The 21,627-nt window shown below is 35.5% G+C and overlaps 1 protein-coding gene across 4 annotated transcripts in view; it reads right to left on the reverse strand.

Annotated features, from left to right (window-relative positions):
• Positions 1–21,627, reverse strand: part of Rock1 (Rho-associated coiled-coil containing protein kinase 1) — a 121,813-nt gene that overhangs the window by 33,516 nt on the left and 66,670 nt on the right. For 2 of the 4 annotated variants that reach the window (NR_171200.1, NM_001389239.1), the window contains 7 exon segments: positions 480–726; positions 815–906; positions 2,536–2,671; positions 7,909–7,957; positions 11,928–12,016; positions 15,107–15,167; positions 18,321–18,480. Coding sequence is in view for 2 of the 4 variants with exons in the window: in NM_001389239.1 (NP_001376168.1) it covers positions 480–726; positions 815–906; positions 2,536–2,671; positions 7,909–7,957; positions 11,928–12,016; positions 15,107–15,167; positions 18,321–18,480 (834 nt within the window). In the remaining 2 variants the exon portion in view is untranslated. 4 annotated transcript variants of the gene reach the window in all.

The raw sequence follows: 21,627 nt of genomic DNA on the forward strand, positions 1-21,627 counted from the left end.
AGGCAGTTATCTTTGGAAAACAAACCAAATGGTATTAACCTTCTAAAACGTTTCCTTTTATTCACTGTCAGTTATGTCTAACCTGCTTTTTAGTTAAACAAAGAATGCTAATAACTAATCCCAACCTTTCCTAACACCTGATCATTTTTGGTAAGGAGTTGTCCCAGGCCCATAAAGTTGGATGATGGCTAGAGACCACTGCAGGAAGGAAGGGAGGGAGGGGTTGGCAGAGTGGCTTTGAAGGTAAAGGGCTCACCACGCAAGCCTACCAACCTGAGCTCAATCCCTAGAAACCCAGTGAAGACAGAGAGAATGAGTTAGTTCTACCAAGTTTTTCTCTGACCACTCACACGTGCCCCATGCAACACACAGCTCTCTCTCTACCACGCACCACACACCTCACAAAAACATATACAATAAAATAAAAACTTGCAATGATAAATCTTGTGACATATATTTCACATAAGAAAAAGTATTACCTTGAAGGTCTCCAATCATCTCAGAATCATGGCCTCTGTCTCTTCGCTCAGCTTCCAATACAGCTTGCAGCTGGTAGTAATCCTTGTCTGCTTGTGACTTGGAATTCTCTAACATTCTGTTTCTCTCCTGTAACTCTCTGTTCAGAGACTCCAGCTGACTAACTGACTTGCTCATCTCTGTGTGACTCTTCCTTAATCTTACAGCTGTGTCTGATTCTGTCCTAAGTAAGTCATTCGCTTCTTCTAACTGTTAAAAAAGAAAGAAAGAAGGTTGACCAAACACCATGTTTCTTTAAATTAACTATAATTTAAAGCAATCCTGATGAAGAACCGACCTGCTTCTGTAACTGTGTCAGCTTCTCATTAGCAAGCTGTGAGCTCTGACTTGCTTTCCGTAAGTCTTCCAACTGGTCCTTTAGTGTAGAAACTGGAAGTTTAAGATTATGTAGAAATTACATATTTTGTTAGGAAAAAAAATCCATCTTTTTAGTAATAAAATTTATTCTTAGACCACAACAATCAGTGAAATTAGGTCCATTCCCACTCCCAAAACAAATTCTATCTTACAAGTTCTTATATTCTAAATCTATCAAAAAGTAGAGCATGGCTTTACAATAAAGTAAAACAACCATTTCCAATACTATAGTATTCCAAATTCTTTTATTGCCTTCATGGGACAAATCTATTGGTGTAATAGTACAAAGCTACTTTTGCAGAATCCCCTTGCCCGCAAGGGGTGATTTGATCTACCCTGAAGGCTCTTCTCAAATACAAGAACTCAAATTATTCTCCTGCCTTAACTCCTTCCTGAGTGCTGGGATATAGGAATATACCACCAAAGTTAGTTATAAAGCTAGTTTTTGACTTTTGAATATCAAAATTACTTGAATAATTCAGTATTTTTAAAATGGTACAAAAATCAAAAGATAGTAAATGGTAGAATAACGAGGATTCTCCTCTACAGTTTTTTTTTTCCCTTAACTGACTCTTCTACAACTACTGTTTTTCCTTTTTAGGTGAATCTATGAATCAAACCCTAAGATGAATCTAAATATACCATATATGCGTATCTACAGAAATATATACATATTTAGTAATATAAGGAGATGCTTTTTCTTTTGTTAAGCTGTTTTTTTATGAGAGATATTCCAATATCTATCATTGAATATACTGTTTATACTTTTATCAGTTCTATAAGAACCCTGTATAATATTCATGAGATTGCATACATGTATGTACATTTATAAAATAAACTAGAAATAAAATCATTGTTATCAAATGGCATAAAAACACTTCTAAATGTAATATAATTGCAATACTGGCATGAAAATATAAAATTCTAGCCAAAGGTCATAGCACATGACTTTAATCCCAGGACTTGGAAGATAGAGGCAGATATAAATTCAAGGCTAGCTTGCGCTACTACTGGGGGTGGGAGTGTGGCAACTCTAGCTTAACAGTTCTCAAATGAGCTTGTTAGAAATGTCTGAGTTTATAGAAATACTGTTGCCAGATCATGTATCTATATCATAATTCAAATAGAAATCTTTGGACTTTGGGTATGAATAGTCTGTTTTTAGGTTTTTTTGTGTATGGGAGTTCTGCCTGCATGTATGCTTGTGCACGGTGTGTGTATAGTGTGTGCGGAGGCCAGAAGAGGACACTGGATACCCTAGAACTGGAATTACAAGTGCTTGTCACTTTATGGGTGCTGAGAATTGAACCTGGGTCCTCTTAAAAAACAACCAGTGCTCTTTATTACAGAGTCATCTCCCCAGCTCTGATATTTATGGTCTTCAATGATTCTCAGATGATTCTGGTATGAACATAATTGTAATCATCATTATCGTAGCTAAATAACATTTACAGGCTTTAGTAAGTCATAAACGTAACTGAAGATTTGGGTTATTTAACTTATCTGCATATTACTGTAGTTAAGGCAACCTCATGATAAAGACGGTTCAATATTAGACAAAAATATGGGTGGAGGGCTGCGGTTATAGCCCAGCAGTAGTGTCTACCTAGACAGTCCAACGTTTTAAAAAGAATAATTTACCTTCATTTTCTACATTTCTTCTTTTCTCATTTTCCTGTTCCACTTTTCTTTGGTACTCATTAATTCTATGTTGTAGCAACATCTTTTCTTTCTCAATTTGAGACACCGCAGATTCTAGATTTCTTCTTTGATTCCCCTAAAATTATAATGACAACAATTACAACTGACACACAGTTCAGGGAGTATTTTGCTCTTTAAAAATATTTCAGATGAAATCTTAAGATCCATTTTTTGCTTAAAATCAGGTAGTATATTCCATTTTTTCAGTTGTGCTTATGTATATGTGTGTATGCATGTGTGCACATGTGTGGAGGCTAGTGGCCACTGTCAGGTGCCTTCCTCTATTGTTTCTCTTTATCACTTGAGACATGGTCTCTCACTGAACCTGTGCTCAACAACTGGAAGACTGGTTGGTGTTGAGACATAGAGATGCAGCTCCCAGGCAGGATCAAGTAAGGACTGGTGACAGGTGCAAGTAGGGGCTGGAACGCCACCCGTGAGAAGACAATGTTTCGTCTGAATAGATGTTTTTAGTGCTATGCTGGAAACTACTGCCAAAGTAGCAACAGTAAAAAGTCTTAAAATAGTAGCTACCATAATTCCAATCATTCTTTTATTTCTCTTCAGCAGATTACTAAAAAATTTCAATAATCACATGATTAAGAGGATCTTGAGACAAATGACATCCCAAATTAACAGGCATCCATACATATAGTTTTTGCTGAATAATCATAATAGAATCTTGATTCATATTAAACTGAGTAGATGAATTAATACATGAATACAAATGACAGTTAATACAAGCAAATCCATTAGTAAAATTAAATCTACCTATTAAGAACAAATATGGCATAGGAATACAAGTAGTAACCCTTTCTTTCTTAAATGTGGTTAAAATTATATTGAGAAGCAGATTGAGCAGTCCCAGAAAAGCTTCCATTAGCAAACACAACTTCTTTTAATGCAGTGGCAGTCTTCCACAAATGAGTTTGAAATGCAGTAGGATCTTCCACAGAGGCCAGTCGATTATCAGGTTGGCAGTGAGCTTTAGGGCCTACCTGTCTCTGCACTGCTTTCCCGTCATAGGGTTCCAGTCATACTCAGCCATGTCCTGAGACCCAGGGAGTACATTCTAGTGACAGCTTTGCAGTAACATATAAAACATGTCTTACAAAGTAAGACATGCCATGATTTTGTTGCTTTGTTTTTGTATTTGAAATGTGGCATCAGGAAATTTTGCTTTTCTATGTGATTTTTCCAAATCTCCCTATCTGTAAGTAAACATTATCTTTTATGTAGATATTATCAGAGATTTGTAGAGGTGATATAGATGGATCTCCATAGTAGTTTCACTTCTCTAAGATTGTCATTTTAACTTTAAAATTCAGTGTGCATGTGTAGGTCTGAGGAACTCAGGAATCCATTTCCTCCTGCCACTTTATTGGGTGGTACTTCAGTTATCAGGCCTACATACAAGAGCCTCTGCCTACTGTGTCATCTCTTTTAACTTTAAATCTAACTTGAAGCTGCGCACGGAGGCATTCATGTGTAGTCTCAGCACTTGGAAACTTGTTGGTAGCATTATAACCATGAGTCATCAACTCAAAGCTCTTAAAAGCTTTATATTTTTATATTTGCTTAAATCTACTATTAAGTTAATGATCACAAAGTATGACACATTAAGGTTCAAATTTTGGCCCACAATTGCTCCAGTACTGTTTGTTGAAGAATTACCTTTCCTCCACCAAAATGTTTTTGCAAATTTGTCACAGATTAGTTGACCATAATTGTGTGGGTTTCTTTCTTTTTTTTTAAAAAAAGATTTATTTATCATGTATACAGCATTCTGCCTGCATGCATACCTACAGGCCAGAAGAGGGCATAATATCTCATTATAGATGGTTACAAACCACCAGTTGGTTGCTGGAAATTGAACTCAGGACCTCTGAAAGAGCAGCCAATACTCTTGATCTCTTAAGTCAAGATCATACAGTTTTGATCATTGTGTCTCTTGCAAAAGACACATAGACAGCCTTTCCTCTTCTTCTCTGATCCTTTTTTGGTTATATGTCCTGACCACAAGTTCTAGTACTAACTGAATAATGATGAGATGAGAGATGATGTGTTTTTGTTATTAACAGACCTTGGGGGAAGTACTTATTCTTTTACAATTAGATATGATGTGAAATATAGGTTTTAATATATGCCATTTTTCAACTTGAATTTTCTGATAATTTTTACTGTGAATAGATACTGCATTTTCTCTAATGCCTTTTCTGTATCAAGTGATAAGATCATTTGGTTTTTCTTCCTTAGACTTAATATGATGAATTTAAGTGACTGATTTTAAAATATTAAATATTAAATAATATAAATGAATGCTGCATCCCTGAAATAAACTAGTTAGGTAGATTATCTTTTTTTAAAGAATTATTTATTTATTATATATATGTACACTGTAGCTGTCTTCAGACACATCAGAAGAGGGCAGCAGATTGCATTACAGATGGTTGTGAGCCACCATGTGGTTGCTGGGATTTGAACTCAGGACCTCTGGAAGAACAGCCACCTCTCCAGCCCGCATAGGTTATCTATGTGCTGCTGAGATGTACACTAGTATTGTGCTAAAGACTTTGTAGTTGTGAGTGGTAGTGATCTCTAGTTTTTTCTATAGTCTATATAAGGTTATTAGTCTAACAAAATGAATTAGGAAATGTTCTTATTTTGACGTGTTGTAAATTATTTGTTGTTTTCTTTAAACTTGGCAGAATAATCTAGTGAAGTTATCTGGTCATTGAGATTTTCTTTTTTTGTGCTGGTGGGGAAGAGTTTTAAAATGATGGATTCACTCTCCTTAGCGTTATATATACCTATAGAAATGATCTTTTCCACACAGAGTTGTGGCATGCTAGATTTTTCAAGCAATTCCTTTAATTCACATTTAAATGACATGTTTAAATACAGAGGCTGACTCTCGCAGCCAACCATAGAACTGAGAATGGGGACCCCACTGGAGGAGTTAGAGAAAGGATTGAAGGAGCTGAAGGGGCTTGCAACCCCACTAGAACAACAATACCAACCAACCAGAGCTCCCAGGGGACTAAACCACCATCCAAAGACATACCCATGGCTCCAGCTGCATATGTAGCAGAGGATGGCCTTGTTGGGCACCAGTGGGGAAAGAAGCCCTTGGTCCTGTCAAGGCTCCATGCCCCAATGTAGGGAAATGTCAGGGCGGGGAGGTAGGAAAGGGTGGGTAGATGGGTGGGGGAGCACCCTCATAGAAGGGGGAGTGGGGATGGAATGGGGGCTTATGGACAGGAAACCAGGAAAGGGGATATTTCAAATGTAAATGAATAAAAATTTTCAATAATAATAAAAAAGACATGTTTAGAGTTGTTCACATCATTCCCTCACAACTCTTTTTCATTCGTGACTCTGATTCTTTCTTCCTCTGTCAACCTTGCTGGAGATTTACCAATTCTGTGGATCTTTTCAAACAAGTTCTTTTGTTCCACCCATTTTCTTCCTTGTCATTTCCAAATGCAGTGACCTCTATTCTTTTCACTGTTTTTGTTAAGATTCGTCATTATCAACTTTCCTTCTAATATGAACATGCATGCTATATAATCTTTCCATTAGGCACTGTGTTAACTCTATCTCACAAATTTTGATTTTGTATTTTTTCTTCTTTTTTCTTACATTTGATTACATATTTTCAATGAGGAAAGCTTTACAGTTTTTGAAACATAAAAAACTTGAATATATAATCATCATCCCAATGTATTTTTATCCCTCTGAGTTCATCTTTTTCTCATTTGACTTTTACATGTTCAGTTTTCCTGTTATCTACCTGTTACTCATTCTGGCCTGATTATATTTTGGTCAGTACACACTATCATTCTGATTCCTTTAAGTATACTTCATGGCACAGACAAGACTTATCTTGGTATGTGGTTCTTAAGTACTTGAAAAGACTGTATATTCTGCCACAGTTGAACAGATGATGTTAATGATGTGGTTATGTTCTATAAAGTCTGCTCTTGTTATTTTGAGGCCAGGAAGGAGGGACCCATAATATTCCTACTATTTATTTATTCTCTGAGACAGGATCTGAAGTGTTCCAGGCCAGCACTGAACTTGCTATATACTTAAAGATGACCTTGGACTTTTGTTCTCCCAGCATCCATTTCCACTGATCCCAGCACATGCTAGACGTGTGCGTCTGTAGAGCACTACATACAGGATTATAGGCATGTGCCAACATCTCTATTTTATGAGGTTGTGAGAACTTAGGCTACTCAAGCACTCTGTCAACTGAGAAGCCTGTGGTGTTTCTTAGAAATCAAGTACCTCAGAGCTGGTCAGCTTTCTTCCCACTTCTCAGGATCGCCTCATATTTGTTTTACATTTAATGTATAGGAATCTTACCTGTACTTAGTAGTAAGAAGAGGGAACAGTACTTTCACTTTGCCTCTAAGTAGGAATATATTAATTTAATAATTAAGACCTACCTCTCGATCTTGAACTCAGAAGGATGAGTAACTTAAGCATATATATAGCTTATCTGAATTTAGGACTGATTCCTTAACCAATCAGAATGAAATATTGAGGGCTAATTAAGACTAAGTTCGTACTGAGACTAATGGAAAAAAAAGTTGTCAAAATCTTGAGATGACTACACTTATATCCTAAGCCACAAATTAAAGAGAAAAACATCACTAACAGGTAGAATTACTACCCCAGGGAAGAAAAACAGGACAACGTAAAATTTATCAAAGATTAAGTCTAAAAGACAAAGGATATTTACATTAGAAGAAGACTATAAAGATTGTCTATTTCTGCCTAAGAGAGTCATCACAAAATAGAAAGTTAACTAAGACTAAAAGTTTATTATATATTTGTGCACAAACATCTATCAAGAAACACTGTTTCTCTGCTAATTAAACCAGGCTGATAGGAAATCATAGAAAACATGAATACTTGTAAACTCAATTCTAAGCCCTACTAATCCTGTGGTACCATGTCTGTATCAATCATTTGAAGTATTTCTTATCTTTCTTCCCAGTCTGCCTTTCTGACATAGTTGTAGCTTCTACTTTTGATATCTTGCTTCTTGTTTTTCAGCTCTCAAAAACCACAAAGTTGAAATTTATGTACTAAAATTTCAAAATGGTCTTAGAATAAAGTTGTACAAAGGGAACCAAAGTATAATCCGTAAACTTAAACCTGGAATCTAAAGTAAAATTTTCATCTTAATCTCTCATTATGCTTTGTGATTTCAAATGAAACTGCCTCTAGAAACGTACCCAAATGAAAGGGGGAAAAATGACACAAAGAAAAATTACTTGTACTTAGTAAATTAAAAAGTACCTCTTCATCCAATTCTTTCATTATCTTGTCTAGTTTTATGTTTGAAGTTCTGTAAAAACAAAACACAACAAAATACAGATTATAAATTCATTTATTTTCATAACCCAGTGTTAATATCAACAGTCTTTTTCACTTGATTGTCTTAAAAACTGGGGTGTGTGTGTGTGTGTGTGTGGTCTGACTGGTCTAATGAGACGTGTGCTTCTGTGGAGCAATAAATATATTTTTGAAGGCACACAAATTATGTAAGATTAAAAGGTGCCAATTACACCAAAATACAGATAAAAAGTTTAAAAACATGTATAGCTCAGTGTTTCCTTAGTAATATTCTAATTGGCATGGTACGTAGCAATAATTTCAAAGTAGTGATGAATACAATTGAGATGCAGTGATAATGCAGCAATATCAATAACAATACTGGAAAACATCTTGTCTTTTATTGGCAAAAACTCATAGCTACAGTCTATTATCTATAGATTGTTGCTTGGGGAAACGAAAAAGAAAGCTCTGGGGACAGCAGGATGATTCAGCAATAACAGTGCCTTGGGACCCAATCTAACACCTTACACACATACATACATACACACATACATACATACATACATACATACACACACACACACACACACACACACACACGTGTGCCACAAATGCACGCCTTTGTACTCATACACACAATGCTAGTAAAAAAATTTTTAAAAGGTAATATTTTTCTCTTCCAAGTTTAAAGACCCCCTGGGAAAAGGTCTACGGATCTACCATTAAGAATTTCTCAACTGCAGGTGGTGATAGCATGTGCCTTTGACCCCAGCCTAGTCAACAGAGTGAGTTCCAGGACAGTAAAGGACATACAGAGAAATCCTGCCTTCAACTCCCAGCCCTGCAATTTCTGAACTTCCTAATCAGTATGCTATCAAGTAAAAGCCACTCAATCTATCCTAAAAGACTAAGTGAATAATGAGAAAGTGGCATACATCAAATAAGTAAATGTATGGGTAATGTAGGCAAAGTCTGAGATCTACCCAAACTGCATTATCTCCACCATTCTTTGTCTCTAAGCTAATTCTGACTTTCTCATACAGTGGTTCTCAACCTGTGGGTCATGTCCCTTGGGGGTTGCATATCAAGATATTTACATTATGATTTATAACAGTACCAAATTACATTAATGATGTAGCAACAAAATTTTATAGTCCTATACAGATCCCTTCAATATTAATTTCCTTTTCTTCTAGAACATACAAGTACTTTATATCAACAGGGAATTATCCTTGACTAATCTTCCTTTTTTGTTTCTTTTAAACAAAACAAACAAAACAAAACAAAAAAACCAAAACAAACAAACAAGTGAAAAATTAAGAAGTCAAGTTCTGCCAATTACCCAGCGAGGTATTTAGTCTGTGTGTGTATACATGTGTGCAGGTGCGCAGTGTGAGTATTTAATCTGTAGGCGCGTATATACATGTGTGCAGGTGCGCAGTGTGAGTATTTAATCTGTAGGTGTGTGTATACATGTGTGCAGGTGCACAGCGTAAGCAGAGTGAGGCTCCTAACATTGACATTAGGTGTTTTCCTTGATGATGCTCCACTTTTCTACTTAGGCAGTCTCGGAGTGCGGAGGACCGACCCTCTCTGCACTGGCAGTATAGGTAGTGCCATGCCTATACTATACCTGGCCTGTAAGATGGTGAGTAGATGATGGAAAATCATTTTCCAATTCTTTAATGACCTTCTGTATATTCCACCATTCTTAAGGTAAATTTCAAATTCCTTTGTTGAAGAAACAAAGTCTTTTAAGATGTTGACTGTCCCGACTTTCCCAGGCTCATCTCCGTCTTTTCTTCTTATCGAACAGCTAATCAACTCCCCTTACAAGACCTCCACAATGTATAATTCCTGGATTTTAACACTTTCTTCTAAAGAACACTTTAGTCTTCTCACCCAACTTTTTGGTTCTGAGTTTTGAAAACATTCAGTAAAGTTACAAGTTATATCTGATGATATAATCCTCATTTTTTCTTTTCTCTCTTTTCCTTTCCTTTTCTTTCTTTTTCTTTTTGAGGGAGCAGGCATAGTCTTATGTAGTCTAGGCTGGCCTTGAACTTGTGATTTTCCTGTTCTACCTCTTCAGTGCTGAGATTATAGGTGAGGGGGATTAACCATGGTGTTCTTCTACCATGCACTATACATTACACTGTATCATTTTATTCTTCCTAACTTACCATGTACCAATTAATTTATAATTATATTGCCTTCCCTAATGTTTACTAGCTCCACATAAATAGGGGTCATATCTTCTTTGACTTAATACTATATTGTTGGTATGCACATTATTTGGCACAGACTAAAATCTTACTTTTTAAGATTTATCTATTTTATTTATGTGAGAACACGATAGCTGTCTTTAGACACACCAGAAGAGGGCATCGGATCCCATTACAGATGGTTGCTGAGAATGGATCTCAGGACCTCAAAGAGCAGTCAGTGCTCTTAAACTCTGAACCATTTCTCCAGCCCCACAATCTTTGGTAAATGAATGTAATTAAAATTATCTGAATGCCTGGGCTAAAAAAAAATTCTTAATCCTCTTGCCTTCGCTTCCTAAAGAGTTGGGATTAAGTCTGTCATTTCCTTTTCTTGAGGTTACAAATTTTTCTATGATCACCTGCTTTGGCTATTCTGATTTCTTCCTCAAACCCTTCTTCACCAACACCTACAAAATTTTAGGTTTTCTAAAAATTTTTAAAGATTGTTGTTTTATTTTAAAATATGCACACATGTATGCCTGTGTGCAAGTTATGTAAACACTTGAGTGCAATGTCCACGGAGTCCATGAGAAGGTGTCGGATGCCCTGGAACTGGAGTTACAGATGCTTGTGAGCCACACTACATGGCTGCAAAAGCAGGAGCCATCTTTACAGCTCCTAAGTTTTAAAGTAGAAATGTCTTAGTATTTTCATGTTTGTATCTACTCTTTCCTCCCTTATTTCTACACTTCACTCTTAGAAATTCCTTCCAAATCCAGCTGCAGTTGTTTGTTCATTACATGCTTCTTGCCTTTTTAATTTTAAATTATACAGTTAGCTATATAATATACCAGGAAAGGTAGGCAGAAAAAAAAACTTAATTATTTTCTATGCTTCTAGTATTCTCAAGTTTTCTCAATACCATTTACAGAATACTAAATCTGCTACAATTATATTTCTTACTCAATAATAGTCATAAAATATAATTATAAAATTATTTGTAGCGAAAAGTTTGGACATTATTTTGAGTTATTTTAAAATACCTTGATCATCATCTACTTCAGTAACTTTCAATCTCCTACTGCAAGCCTTTAATACAGTTCCTCTTGGTATAGTGACCTCCAACAATAAGTCGCTGCTACTTCATTGCAATTTTGCTGTTATAAATTGTAATATAAATATCCAATATGTAGGATGGTCTTAAGTGATCCCTATGACAGGGTCATTTGACCCATAAAAGGGTTGCAATCTACAGGATGAGAGCCATTCTATTCTGTAAATACATGTTACCAAAAGAATTTGATTCAACCAGGAAACAAAACAATTAAATCAATTATACTCTAGAAAATCTCAGTGGAAGAATGAAAATTAGTCATTTTAGCTCAGAAGATTATTTTGCATTTCAGAAATTCCTTTCAATTAGCTACTTAAAACATAGTGGAGGGAAATGAATGTGGCAACTAATTTTTAAAAACCTGACAAAAACATTTCTGTACCTAATGCCAACACAAATGTTCCTTACTCTTCTTTTTGCAGTGCTGGGGATGAAACTCAGGGCCAGGGCCCTGGGTATGCTAAGCACCACTCTACAGTCAACCTACATGACAAACTATCAGTATTATTGTCAATTCTAGCCAAGAAGCTTTTTATGGGTGTGCATAAGTAGCAACTTTGATATCCTCATCTTCCATATCCCTCTAGGTGTTGACAGAGTATACATTCTAAAATATATACCTAACTTCTAATTAGAGTTTCACTGAAGGACAGTCTCACCTGCACTTTTGCTCCATTTCATCTTTTAATTGCATTTCATTATGCAATTGTTCTTCAAGCTTGTAGATTGTTTTCTGTAAACTTTCCTGCTTTAATTTAAAAGAAAAAAATCCTTCATTCTGGTAATATTCAGAGAAATTAAAAGTAACACTTTTATTAACATTTTATGGCTGTTTAAAATAACTAATTTAATCCTTTACCTTTTTGAATAATGTTAGTTCGTATTTTCTCAATAGAGTTGTGCATAATTCAAATGTATCAAAACATTAGCCCACTATGTACATTTTTATGTTTTACATATAAGTTAAAAATATGTAATTCAAAGACATAGGCACAAAATATTACGATGTGGTGTTAATAAGACTGCCTACAGACTGTACTAAAGTAAAAGAGTCACTTCTAATTTTACCAAAAATATAAATGCTTTAAGGTGCACCTAACAGATGGAAAAATGAGCCTAAAGGAGAAGGAAGTAGAAAGGAGAGAGAGAAGAAAATAGGATGTCAGATAATGGGGAAAAAAAAATCAAACGCAGCACAAGATAAAAAATATCACTAGGAATTAACTCATACCAATCTTTAAGAAATAATGGGGCTGGGGATTTAGCTCAGTGGTAGAGCGCTTACCTAGGAAGCGCAAGGCCCTGGGTTCGGTCCCCAGCTCGGAAAAAAAGAACCAAAAAAAAAAAAAAAAAAAAAGAAATAAGTAGGACCATTGTATACACAGTATGACATCATAAAATAATTAGTATTCCAGGGCTAGGAAGAAGGTACATTGGCACATGATTATAATCCTAGTGCTAGATAAGATGGGGAGGAGATAGGATGATGTGCCTAGGGTTTGCTGCTCAGCTAGCTTAGCTAATCAATGAGCTCCAAGATTAAGGAGAGACCTAGAATAAACGAAAAGGTTGGAGAGAATAAAAGACACTGAATCTGACCTTTGCATATACACGTGCACACACGAATAAAAAAAATTATTTTTAAAAATGACCAGAGCAGGAAGAGTACTACCATAGAACTCTCCCTTTTCTCTTTTTATCATTATGTTCTCTTACATTCAAGAGGAAATATATCAAAAGAATCTGCTTCACAAAAATGGCTGCTGGCACTGTGGAAGTGGAATCAGAAGTTCAAGGTCATCATAGCTAAAGGCCATCCCAAACTATCTGAGGCTATCTCAAGAAACCAAACCAAAGCCAAGTAAAAAATAAATAATACTGGGGAAATGACCCAGTTCATAGACTGCTTACCTAGGATGCATGAAGCCCTAGCTTCTAGTCCCTAGTACCACATAAACTAGATATAAATGACCCATACTAGTAATGGCAACACAAGGGACTGAGGGGCACAAAGATCAAGTTCATGCTCATCTTTGACCAGACACTGAGTTTGAGACCAGTAAGAGCTACACAGAACATTGTAAATGGGCTCAGTGGTTATGAGCACTTACTACTCTTAGAAGGCAAGAGTTCAGTTCCCAGCACCCTTATCAGGTAGCTCACAACCACTTGTAGCTCCAGTCCCAGGTAACTTGATGGTCTCTTCTATATTCCACAGGTACATGCACTCACATGGTGTACCAACCAACATAAACCCAGGTATATATAAACGTATGCATTAAAAATTTTTAATCTTGAAAAAAATGTAAGAAACAACAATTAAAAAACCCAATTGTTACTCCTTTGCTTCTTGATTAAAAGCATATAATCAAGATGATGAGGATATATAGTTCAGTAGTCAAATTTATATTGAACCTGGCTTTGATATCCAGTACCATAAAACACACAAATCAAAAAGCAAACATAAATAAAATACATGAGACAGGCAGTGGTGATGCATGCCTTTAATCCTAGCACTCGGGAGGCAGAGGCAGGTAGATCTCTGTAAGTTTGAGGCTATCGTGGTCTATACAGCAAGTTCCAGGACAGCAAGGACTACACAGAGAAACCCTATCTTAAAAATTAAAAAAAAAAAAAAAGTGTCTTGTGTACACCAGGTATTTTAAGGATAACAAGATAATTATTCTTAGAAGGAGGGAAAGAAGTCAGGTAGGCTTGTCTTTTCAGTCACATGAACAACAGAAAGAATTCCTAACTAGAACATACCAAGTTCCTTAATAATATGCTTATTTATCATATATAACAAATTCCAAAGAATGAAGAAGTTAAGTTATGCCGGCAATACTAGTTATTCTCTATTTCCCCAACTCCTTTTCAGTCTTAAAGATCTACCTTCTACTTTTCATAAAATCTACAGATTACACTGTCTGGGTCTGTTGTGCTTAGTCTCAGACAATAAGGGAAAATAAAAAAAAATTAAAAAGTAAAAAAAAAAAAAAAAACAAAAAACCACAAGACAGATGGAGATATGAAGCTACTCTCTCAACACTCTTGTTCTACATTCTGGGCTCCTCTTTATCATGCCAAACTTCCTCCTTGCTTTCAGCAGTAGAAGAGCAATGGCTTTTCACCGCTGTTAGTAAAAGGGCGCTTTCCAACACTTTACTGTCTGATTGATGTTTGTAGTATAACACCCTTTTACTTAAAACTTTTTAAATTTAATGCATGTATACACATAACGTAGTAAATATGTCCACTGAGATACTATCCAGTCTTTAAAATGGGAAGTCTAATATATAATGCGATATGGGTGAATTTAGGTAAATGAAATAAGCCTGTCACATAAAGACAAATATATCTAATTCCATTTATAGGAGAGAGTAGAAGAAATTGAGAGACAAAGTAGAGCAGGTTACCAGGGCCTGAGGAAAGGGTGATGAAATGAGTAGTTATCATTTAATACAATTTCCAGCTTGGACTAATGATTTAAAGGATAATAATTGTTAATCAGTAGCAGTTTATAATTTCTTAACTATTTACATACATATCATATATATAAATATAACATATATATGATACTCAGATAAGAAATACTGAATAGATAATAATTTAAGTGTCATAAATATTTAAACTAACTGCACATTCACAAGCAATTCATATGCTTACTTAATATCACACACAAATACATTAACTGTGAATTTAAAAATAAAAACCAGGGGTTGGGGATTTAGCTCAATGGTAGAGCACTTGCCTAGCAAGCGCAAGGCCCTGGGTTCGGTCCCCAGCTCCGAAAAAATAAAATAAAATAAAAACCAAACTGAGAGTAAGAAATACCTACCACGTTTTTATCCACATTGGAGCTAGATCTGTTCTCACTGGGATTTGCTGAAGGTAAGTATCTATAGGGTGAGGGTATGGAATTTAAAAAGAAAATAGTTTTTAACATATAGTAACGAACAATAAGCACTGTGTGCCTGTTTTATGTTCAGTGTTATACTAGCTAATATTTTAAAAATTAAGTACGTTTAATTTTTATTTTAGAAACAATATGTAAGTTAGATAGTTCCTAAGTAACAATTATAATTCAACGTTTTTTTAATAGAAATTATATATCAATATTTATACTGTTCAGGAAAATTAAAAACAAAAACTAGCCAATTTTTAAAAATACTTAAATGAAAACATTAATGATGCATCGACAGCAAAAACAAAGTGGTATTTATTACACTAAGTAGTGCAATAGTTGCTGCTGAAATTCAAAGAAATCACAACCTCAGTGCTCTTCTTCTATTTTGCTTTTAACTCCATTAAAGTTTAGCTTTTTATTTCTAAAATCTTTACTCTTAGTATCATGAGAAAGAGAAGGATTCCATATACAACATTAACAACACACTTTAGGCTCTCTCACTGACTTTTTTTAATAGATTTTAGATTATAATTATATATAGATTTTAGGTATGCTAAAATCCATAAAATAGCACAAAAAAAGTGCTTAAGGCCAGGAAGCTCCATAGTACCAAAAATCCTGTCTGGGACTCTGAACTAGACAGAGCAAGAACTTTGCAGATTTAATAGATTATATAATTGCATCCTACAAACTTGTAGTAAAAGGCTGAATGCAGAAGGGGAATACAAGGACACCATCTTTCCATATCCTCTCCACCTTTATCTTGTGTTCAAGAGCTCTTTGTGTTGCATATAGTGTTGCTTTTATATAAAATGTGGATATCTGAATAACTTCTATAAAAGTCTTTAAGAATACAGCTGAATATACTCAAGGTATTTTGATAATCATTTTTTATAGTTACCCTTTAGAAATAAAGCTTTTGGATTTCAGGATTCACAAGTTTTCTATCTCACACAAGCATATTAAAACTTAACATTTGAGATTACAGTAAGCTAGTAAATATTTTGTTGATTGTTTTTAAGACAGAGTTTTGCTCTTTGTCACATGTATAGTCAACACTATATTACAGAATAAGACACATGTACAATGAAGAAATGTAGTGAGCCCAAACCTGCCTCTTTTCTCATCCTTCCATGAACTCAGATTATAGAGATGTACCATCATGCCCAACTGTTGATTCTTTATGAAAAACACCTGCATTTTCACCTTTTCATGTTATAAGCAACTACTTTTAAAAGGCACTACATTTCTGCACACACGGTCTAGGTAGACATATACCCAGGCCTACACACATACATATAAAATAATAAAAAGAAATATTTACATTAGACTACGATACTTAAGAACACAATATATCCTATTTTTAAGAAATATAAACATTACTTAGGAACATGAATCATGAATATAAAGGAAAATCAGAAAATACAATGAAGTGTATGATAATGTAGTACAAACTTTAAAAATTAACTTTGTATAGAGAAACATAAAGTAATTAATTGCTAAACTCATATAGAGAATCCAAAAATACTGGGGATTGTTTGTCAACATATTGTTTTCATAAAAATATAAAAGTACCATTATACCCTAGATAATATAAGATAGACTTTAAGAAAACCTATCTAGAAGATCTCCTGTTTACATATATCAACATAAGGTAAATACAGTTATTATGTAAGTGTCAGGAGGAAGAGATTAAACAGTAGGTTTTATTGTAAAAGTTCAAGTGTGAGCTAGCTGGTAGTGGATGCTGCTCCAGCGTCCAGTGTAGCACTAAGAAAATCCTGCGGAAGTGAGTTTAGGAGGCAGAACTACACTGCCTTCTTGATTTCTACAGTACACCCAAATCTATCATTATGAAAGTTCTGATTTAAATGATAAGACTAGTTAATGTGAAATTAGTTACATATTCAAAGTTAATAATCACTCCAAGTAAGTCAAATATTTAAAACCATACCATGAGAAATAAATTGATGTTTAAAACAATTAAATTACAAGGCTAATAAAAAATGATGTTTAAAACAATAAAAGTTTAAAACAATGAAAAATAACGGGTGTGCAGATTTAAACCAAAAGTACTTTGTTGCATGACACTGGTCTGGCATTTTGTTTCTGTTAAGTAGAACTTACATTCTAAGTTCATTCATTTCCTCACTGGACATGTACTTTAAAATATTCTGTACCATGGTACTGACCATACATGTGACAAAGAACAAATTATCAAATATATCTGTTGAATGGATGAATGCCAAACACAATGAAATAAGCTAACGGTTAATTTTAATTTATACCTTACGTACATGTAAAGACAGAAGTTAACATTAGAAGTTATCAGTTAGAAACAGTTAACACTGAATGCTTACTTCATGCAAATTGTGTTTTACTATGTTTTTATTCGCATAACCCTTCAGACAACTCAGAATTTAGGTAAGTTGTCCCTATCCTCAGGGGACAGAAACATAACATACAGCTACAGTTATTTGTCAAACATAACACTATAGGTACAATTGTATGTTCTAGATGATGGAAATGCTCATTAAATGTTTTGGTTTTTTGAGGAGGAAGGAGAAACTAGTTTTTCAAAAACTAAAAATTATGGTTTTTCAATAGCATTAATACAGTGATAAAGTGCTAGGTAAATGGATTGTGTTGTTCTGAAATTTCTGGGCAGTTAAATTTTTAAATAAAACTAATAAATGAAATGTCAGTATTAACATAATTATTGGGCTGGAAAGATGGGTTAAGAACACTGATTGTTCTTCTAGAGGTTCTGAGTTCAATTCCCAGCACCCCCATGGTGGCTCACAACCATCTTTAGTAGGATCTGATGCCCTCTTCTGGTATATCTGAAGAAAGCAACAGTAAACATAAAATAAATAAATCTTAAAAAAAAAAAGTTATTTCATCTGTTATTTTCACTTGAAGACATGCTACACAATTCAACAAATTTTCCTGAAAAACTATATTCTTAACATGAATGAAACAGAAAAAAACCATCAAATGCCAAATATTGCAAATAGAAATTGGTATACTAAAAAGATCTAACTTTAGATATCATTAAACCCACTTAAAAACATTATCTTTCAGAAAATACAGTGAATATAAAAGAATTATCACTTACCCCTAAATTACTGCTTGGTGTACTTACCTACGATTGCTATAATATGTAAATCCTACAAAAGGTAGCTGATTGCCAACAAAAGCTTTTGGAATAGGAAATGTTTCTTCATCTCCTTTATCTTCTTCTAAGTCATCAAAATTACTAGTATCAATGTCACTACTTAAATCAGGCACAACTGGTGCTACAGCTAAAAACAAAAAGAAAGTAGTAGTTCTTTTCACACATAGTACACAAATAAAGTGGCACAAAGATAAAGCAACCCAGCACTGTGGCAAACACCTATAGTACTAGCTACTCAAGAGGCTGGTCAAGTGCTGAGCCCAGGAGTTTAGGGCTAGCTAGACAACTGGTCAACAAGACCAGACTTCATTTAAAGTAAGCAAACAGGATCCATACTAAATCCTGATGATTTCTTGCTTCTAAATAGCATGTCGATCACAACATAAAATGCATTAAATTCTACAATACTAAGATTTACTAGATTTCAAAATTAAATGAAAATTATATATTTGCACATACTTATGTTTCAAGCTTACATTGAATGCTACAAATAAAATTAGGATTTGATATAAAACACAACATAGTTTAAAATACTCATAGGCATTTGAAAATGCATGTGTTAATTTTCAGAACATATAGCTTAACAAAGTGTACTTTAAAAAAAAAAAAGGCCATTTTAAGTACTGAGTTGTTCTTCTAAGTTGTTAATCTGCTATAGAGAAAACCAAAAGTCAAGATTATTTCTTAGTTGTCTTAGAAATAAAGAGGAGGAAGGGAATCATACATGATGGGGAGTGGTTAATGGGCTTCTTATAAGAGAAAGCATCCACATGAAATTAATGTTTCTAATATCTTTTGGAGCTTGAATATGATATAAAAGGGCACATCTAAGTATAAAGCTAGGCAGTGGCAGGCAGATCTAAGTTTGAGGTCAGCCTGGTCCAGAACAGTCAGGTCTACATAGAGAAACCCTGCTTCAAAAAAACAAACATCCATCTGACTGACCGACCAAAGTATAAAGTCTTTGGTGTAAAAACAAGGGCAACCGAGGGGTTGGGGATTTAGCTCAGTGGTAGAGCGCTTGCCTAGCAACCGCAAGGCCCTGGGTTCGGTCCCCAGCTCTGGAAAAAAAAGAAAAAAAAAAAAAAAAAGGCAACCAAGAAAATACTAGATATCACTACCTTAGATACAATTACCTCACTTTCCTTTAGAGAAAAAGATGACTATGAGCAAAGCCAACTGAACTTGTTTCACTGATTTATTTATATACATGTACTATTTTTCTTTTTAATCACTGAGATCCAGTCAAAAAAATCTATCAAGTTTAATTTTAGGCACATGAAACTAACTGGACAACTTTGGAACAAAGCAACAGAGCTAGCTCAACAAAGCTGAGGCATTAATCAACAGTACCATCAGAGGGAAAAGGGGGCCTTTCACTTTCATGGTCAAATGAACTGTCTGACTAAATAATCCCTCCCCCTCGGTCACAGCAACTGATTTGTAAAATGAGAAGTACATAAAAGATCACTGCTTCCTGAAAGAAAATTATGGTCTCGGCAAAATCCATCTTTCTTATCTTCCCTCCCTCCTTTCGGAATTCCTCTCACTGTTTTAAACGTTTTTGAAACCACTCTGGCTAGCCTCAAACTCACTGAGACCTGCTTGCCTCCTGAGTGCTGAGGATTAAAGCTGTGCCACCATGCCCAGTAAATGTACTTCTTAAAGCAGTATCTTTCCATCTAAATTTTTGGTCCACTGAAGGTAACATTTGACAAAATCTGCATACACTTGCAGCTATCATGAATAGGGGGAGAAATGCTACCGGTATCAGTTAAATACCTTATAATGCTAAGGACAATGGTCCTTGTGACCGCACCCCAAGACAGATTTATCCTGTCAATTTGCTTAAGTTTCAAAATCTCTTTCTAATACTATCACGTAGTATTTTAAAAAAGCCAACCAGTGTGGTATTTTCTCTTGTCACTACCAATGGACTCCATTTTCTTAAGAGGTATTATTTTAATTTTTAGAAAATAGTTTATTATGCTTTACTTATGTGTATATACATGTCCATGACGTGGCATATTATGGAGGTCAGAGGACAACTTTTAGGTAATGTGAATTCTGGTATAAGTCTTTGGTGGCAAGCACCTTTACATAATGAGCCATCTTACCCACCCATTAGAGTATTTAAAACGTGTCCAGGTTTTTCTTTTTTTCCTTTCTTTATCTTTTTTGTAAACTGTCGAGATGTAAGATATGCTGAGAGAGCTCTGAAATCCTTGCTACTGAGTTGCCACATTTAAGACTATGCATAATGTCACCTAATCATATGAGAACTAGTTAGTGAGGTGAGGTCTACTTTACTGACTTATCATCAACAGTGTAATCAGTTACAGGCTTTGTTAATAACCAATAACCTGATGGGCATTAGGAACACAAAGAAGAAATCCTAAAAACACCTTTCTCTACTGAAGTAAACATTGTGTTGGCAAAAACTGTCAGAAGCAACTTTCTTATGAATTGTATAATCTAATAATTCTTTAAAATACACAGGGGTTGTTTAATAAAGAAAGTGACTCAAAGGACCTAGAAAGAAGGATTAGTGTTAAGAGCATTTGCTGCTCCTGCAGAAGACCCAAGCTCTATTTCCAGTACTTCATCAAGTGGCTCACAAACACCTCTAACTTCAGCTATAGGGGATCAAATGCCCTCTTCTGCCTTTTGTTGACACACACACACACACACACACACACACACACACACACACACACACGCAGAGGTATATACATATACACATAAAGTTTAAAAAAATTGAAACAAAGAAAAAAAATAGAAACCACACCCGAGGATCCCGGCCTGCAGCAGCTCTCTGCTCCCAGACCCCGTGGGAGAGAGACCTCACCGCCTGGTCAGGTGGGCAGTCCTGAGGCTGCAGAGCGGAAGAGATCACCAACACTGCCCACCCCTGCCCACATCCCTGGCCCAAGAGGAAACTGTGTAAGGCCTCCGGGCTCCCGTGGGGGAGGGCCCAGGAGCGGCAGGACCCCTGCCTGAGACACCGCCAGAACCTGAAGGAAACAGACCGGATAAACAGTTCTCTGCACCCAAATCCCGTGGGAGGGAGAGCTAAACCTTCAGAGAGGCAGACAAGCCTGGGAAACCGGAAGAGACTGCTCTCTGCACGTACATCTCTGACGTCAGAGGAAAACTCCAAAGGCCATCTGGAACCCTGATGCACTGAAGCTCCCGGAAAGGGCAGTGCAGATCTTCCTGGTTGCTGCCGCCACAGAGAGCCCGAGGGCAGCACCCCGCGAGCGAACTTGAGCCT

Source organism: Rattus norvegicus, chromosome 18, assembly GCF_021556685.1.
Source record: "Rattus norvegicus strain SHRSP/BbbUtx chromosome 18, alternate assembly SHRSP_T2T, whole genome shotgun sequence".
Taxonomy (NCBI): Eukaryota; Metazoa; Chordata; class Mammalia; order Rodentia; family Muridae; genus Rattus; species Rattus norvegicus.